The sequence below is a fragment of the Dendroctonus ponderosae genome, unplaced genomic scaffold, assembly GCF_020466585.1.
Source record: "Dendroctonus ponderosae isolate FM_Combo_2020 unplaced genomic scaffold, Dpon_F_20191213v2 Dpon_F_20191213_3, whole genome shotgun sequence".
Classification (NCBI taxonomy): Eukaryota; Metazoa; Arthropoda; class Insecta; order Coleoptera; family Curculionidae; genus Dendroctonus; species Dendroctonus ponderosae.
This window is the reverse complement of record NW_026018508.1, coordinates 15,856,071-15,861,102: the sequence shown is the minus strand read 5'-3', so window position 1 is coordinate 15,861,102 and position 5,032 is coordinate 15,856,071. Positions and strand designations below refer to the sequence as shown.

At 35.1% G+C, this 5,032-nt stretch overlaps 1 protein-coding gene across 1 annotated transcript in view; it reads left to right on the top strand.

Moving 5' to 3' along the window:
- LOC109538699 (uncharacterized MFS-type transporter C09D4.1) overlaps positions 1-4,877 on the top strand; it is a gene marked incomplete at its 3' end in the record, with an annotated part of 9,765 nt that extends 4,888 nt beyond the window's left edge. Inside the window, 3 exon segments of the mRNA XM_048665106.1 lie at positions 2,940-3,078; positions 4,519-4,718; positions 4,774-4,877. Coding sequence (XP_048521063.1) covers positions 2,940-3,078; positions 4,519-4,718; positions 4,774-4,877 — 443 coding nt within the window.
- Between the last annotated feature and the right edge of the window lie 155 nt (positions 4,878-5,032).

Here is a 5,032-nt window from a genome sequence, read left to right as displayed (position 1 = left end):
GAAGTTTGTAAAAAATGAATCCGCCTCAACAATATAGAACTGATCTACTATTTCCAGTGGCCTTAACAACTAGAGCAAAGGAAGCAAGCGATTGCGGTTGAGCAATCAACTTTGCGGGAGTGTATTGCTTAACGATGTTAACCGACGTTTCTAAGTGGGTCATTTTAAATAATAAATGTCCAGCCGGTCCAGTTTTGTTGGGAATTGAAACGTTCTGGGAGCATTTGGAAACCACTTTCAGATTCCTTTCAAATGTTTTTAGTTGTAGCTTTTTTGAAAGCGCAAAAATTAGTCTAGTGGAGCCCAGTCGGGTGATTGTGGAGGCCAATTGAGCGACTTTTATTACGAATATTCAATGAGAAATCTGGAAATGTGCTCTTTACATACTTGATGACATCAATTTTTTGGAAACGATGACTCAAAGCACACAAATGTCGACAGATAAACCACTTGAAAAAGTCGCGACAGGAATGTAGATTTGAAATATTTTGATTCCGATATGTATCTTGGTTGAAATTTTTAAGTCCAGAAGTGGAATAAAGCACAAGCTCTCTTCTATCTAGATAATTAGTTCATGCTTCTCACTTGAGAAACTGTCTAACTTTCTCATTTTTCAAATACTTTTTCTATTCCAGAATGTGTGAATGTAAAAATTTCGGAGATTTTTGGTTAAAATATCTAGATTTCAGATTTAGACATGTTTGGGCATTCAAAGTTTCAGTTTCTTCAGTTGAGGAAAACCAAAGTGCGCTTCTTTCACGAGAATTTGTCCAAGCTTGAGAACTATTGACATTTTCGTTGTTTTTATTCGAAAGAAAAGTTTGTTTTTTAATTTGAAAAACTAACTTTATGATCTTTTGCCACTTTTTATAGACTAAATTGTCATACTGAAGACTTCCGCTGATTTGTATTTTGAATCCGTTTAAACCGCCATATTTTGACATGTTTTTAAAGGAAAACGCTCTTCTGAACTATTGACGTTTTATGACGTTTTCGAGTCAATGTAAAACACGTATTTTTTCTAAACAAGTTTCTAAACTTTTGACACTTTTGACGTTCTATGGAACAATTTCTTATTGAAAAAACTTTTTACGTTTGTCAGATTTTGACATGTGCTTGCATTAAAAATTTCAATTTCTTAAGTTGAAGAAGCGAAAGCGTGCTTATGTTTCCAGAAACTGTTCATGATTGATAACTGCTGACGATTTTGAGTGAAAGAATGCAAAACACGTTTCTTACTTGAGAAACTGTCAAAGTTTTTTCTTTCTTTTGAAACTTTTTGAATACCAAACTGTCATACTGAAAAGTTCCGCTGATTTTATTTAGAAACTCTTAAGAAACCTCAGGATTTGACATGTTTGTAAACAAAAGTGAACTTCTATTTTGACAAATTGTTCATACCTGATAACTTTTAACGTTTTTTGTCGTTTTCAAGCCGATGAATGCAAAAGACGTTCTTTATCATGAGAAACTGTCTTGGTTTATAAACTTTTGACACTTTCTGTATGCCGGAATTTCATATCAAAGAATTTGGCTAATCTTTATTTAGAAGCTCCTTCGGTTTCGCAGATTTTTGTATTTATCCGTTTTCGTTTTCCCATTAAAAATTTTAATTTCTTTAGTTGGGAAAATAAAAGCGTGTTTCTATCTTGAGAAATTCTCCATGCTTGAGAACTATTGGCCCTCTTTAATCTTTTCCAGTCAATGAAAAAGTTCGCTTATTTTTATTTATAAATTCTTTGTTTCGCACATTTTGAAACATTTTCGCAATAAATGTTTCGTATTGACGTTTTTTGACGCTTTGGAGTCAATGAATACATCTGACATTTTGTTAAACATCTTGTTAAAATGTCCAAGTTTCTGATCTTTTGACACTTTTTATAGACCAGCCCGCCATACTGACAAGTGCTGCTGTTTTGTATTTAGAACTATCAGATTTTGACATGATTTTTCGAAATTCAATGAAATCAAAACACGTTTTTTACCTTACGAAACTGTCGGAACGTCCTATCAAAAAATTTCGCCGATAAACTTTTTAGGTTTTTCAGGTTTTGATATGTTTTTGCATTAAAAGTTCTAATTTGTTAAATTGGAGAAAGGAAAGCTCGCTTTTTTTTGAAAAATTGTCCGTGTTTGAGAACTATTGTCGTTTTTTGACGTTTTCAAGAGAACGAATGCAAATTTTTTGACACTGTTTATATATCAGAATGTCTAATTCAACAGTTCGGCTGCTCTGTATTTAGAAAAGTTTGACATGTTTTGGCATTCTTTGACGCTTTCGAGTAAGTAAAAGCAAAGCATGCTTTTTATCTTGAGGAACTCTCACTTTTTGTAACCTGAAATGTCATATTGTAGAATTGCGCTGTTTTGTATTTGGAAACTATTTTAGAACTTCAAACTTTTTGAGAAAGTTTGGCATAAAAAGTTCGTTTTGTTTCTATCGTCGGAAACTTTCTAAGTTTTCCTAATGCTGAAGTTCCAAAAATGCTACTGAAAGGACATTTGCGTGTAAAACCCATGGGATTTTCATCGCTCAGTCATAAACGAAGCAATTATATAACTGAATAGAAGAATAAAGAAATTGAAGAATCAACCATTTGGGAAGATTAGCAGTTTGAAGAATTCAAAATATTTTCACTAGAAAAAGTTTGTGCAGGCTTCTAGGACTGATGATCCGTTGTCATCAAATCCTTTTCCAATATTTCCATTGCAACATATTGTTCATTCAAAGCTAATTAAAAAAGCATAAATAAATCTTGTAAGTGGATGAAACAAACACAATAACCCGCTGATAATGTACACATTTATGGCAGATAAAGATGCAAAGCAATAAACAGTCATCAAAAGGTAGATGATGAAATCTCCACTCAACTGAGCCTCCGATGTATTTGGAGCCTACGTTAAATTGGGGACTAAAAGAGAAACTTTGCATTTTCCAGATTGGAATTGCTGCCGGTTTTGTCATCCCTCCTATGATAGTCACCGGAGGATCACCCGATCAAGTGACCAAACAGCTCTATATTCTCTTCTTCGGAGTTGCCATTCTAACATCAACTCTACTGGTGCTGATTTTGATCTGTAAGTATTTCCGCAGTGGCTTAATTCGGGGCTCGGATGTCTTGAAAGTGATTGAAATCGGCAGGTAATTAATTGTTCCGCGATAATAAATCAGATTCATTATCGAGTATCAACGACTTGTTCATAATCTACAGAGATAAATTCCCCAAACTATTATCGACGAGCCGATTTGAAATAATTACGATAGAGACTCCAAAGTAAACATTGTCAGTACTATTCCAACAACTAATTGTTTAGATGAAAGTCAATTGCCCGCGTAAATCTCGTCCGCGATTAGATCGATTACGTTTGATTTTATTAATTTCAATAATCGGCTTAATTGTTATATCATTAATTTCGTCACGATTTTTATGAGCAGTATAAATTGCTTGATCGATCGCTAATACAGGAAAAGGAAAATTAGATTAATTGTTCGCTTTATACCTAAAATAAAGATACTAAGTCGGTAAAATCCCCATGATTATTTCGTTTTGTGTTCAATTGTATTAAGTTTATTTTTTTTATACGGGGGTGATTTAAAAATTGCGTCTGTTATCGCTATTGTTTATTTGAACTTTTAGCTTTTGAGAATGTTGATAAAAGTTGGCTTAAATGCGCGAAGTTGATGATGGCAACTGCCAATCGAAGTGTATAGAATAACATTTTGTTGACGGGAAAACGATTTTTACGATGTTTCAAAGTAATTGCAAATTTTCAATTTCTCGCCGTGTGTACTTTGTACTTTATTCATTCAAATTTGCACTACAACCCTGAACAATGCAGAAAATTGTCAATTTTTTGTCCCAAGAACTTATTCGGGTGAAGGCTTAGAGAAAAAGCACTCTTACCATTAATATTCTCTATTCTGAACTCGATTGGTCAATTGCTAGAGAGTTCATAAATTCTGGAAACTCCAAGGAAAACTTTCTGAACGCTTTCAATCCCACGTCACTGTCAGAGAACTTCAATTCTAATAGTTACTACGTGCATGTCAAGATAAACGTCACACATTGGCAGCAAAACGTCAAAAAATCGGGTTTTCAACGTGAAAATCGCACTGACAGTCGAAAGTATACCGCAAAACGTTAAAGGAAATTTGGATTTTTCATACACTCCACAGTTTTCCGCAGTACAATTAAGAAAAGGCTATAAAACCCTAGAGGAAACTCGCTTTTTCATAAAATCCGCAATCTTTTCAACAAGAATGCCAAAATCCTAATGGACGCACGTCAATGTCAGAAAACTTGCATCAATCGAGACTATAGCTAATAGGTAAATGTCAAGATGACATTTGCTCTCATGTTGCCAGCAAACTATTAAAACTGCCCGAAAAAAATGCGAAACGATGAAGACAAACTTGTCTTTTGAAGAAATCTTCACCTTGGGTCACAAAAACGAAAAAACCTGCCAATTTTTCGAAATTTTCACCACCGAGTCTGCTTTTAAAATGCTGCTGCTTAGTCTTCAGAAACGGTCCTCCTACGCCACCTTCTTATGCCGCTCAACACCAAAACGAAGAAAAGACCAGTTTCGTGCAGTCGCTGCTGAACCTCGTGAAGAACCGCAGCTTCGTTCTTCTCCTGCTGGCTTATGGTATCAACGTTGGTGTGTTTTACGCCATTTCCACTTTGCTCAGCGAGATCATTCTGACGTTCTATGAGGTACTGCCTTTTAATTGATGAAACGTTTCGAATTTTGCACTCGTTTCCTCCTCAGGGCGCCGACAGGGATGCCGGACGTATCGGCTTGGTCATCACCGTGTCTGGAATGGTTGGCTCTGTGTGCTGTGGATATGTTCTGGATCGATTCCGGAAGTTCAAGTAAGCATCACACAACACCAGCATATTTTTTTACAAACTTCTTTTTGGGTATTTCGCCTTAAAAATTTTTGTCTTTAAACAAGACAGAATTTCCTCACGTCTTTTATTACAGATTGATAAATAGTGCTCCTATTTCGCAATAAGAACGAATTATT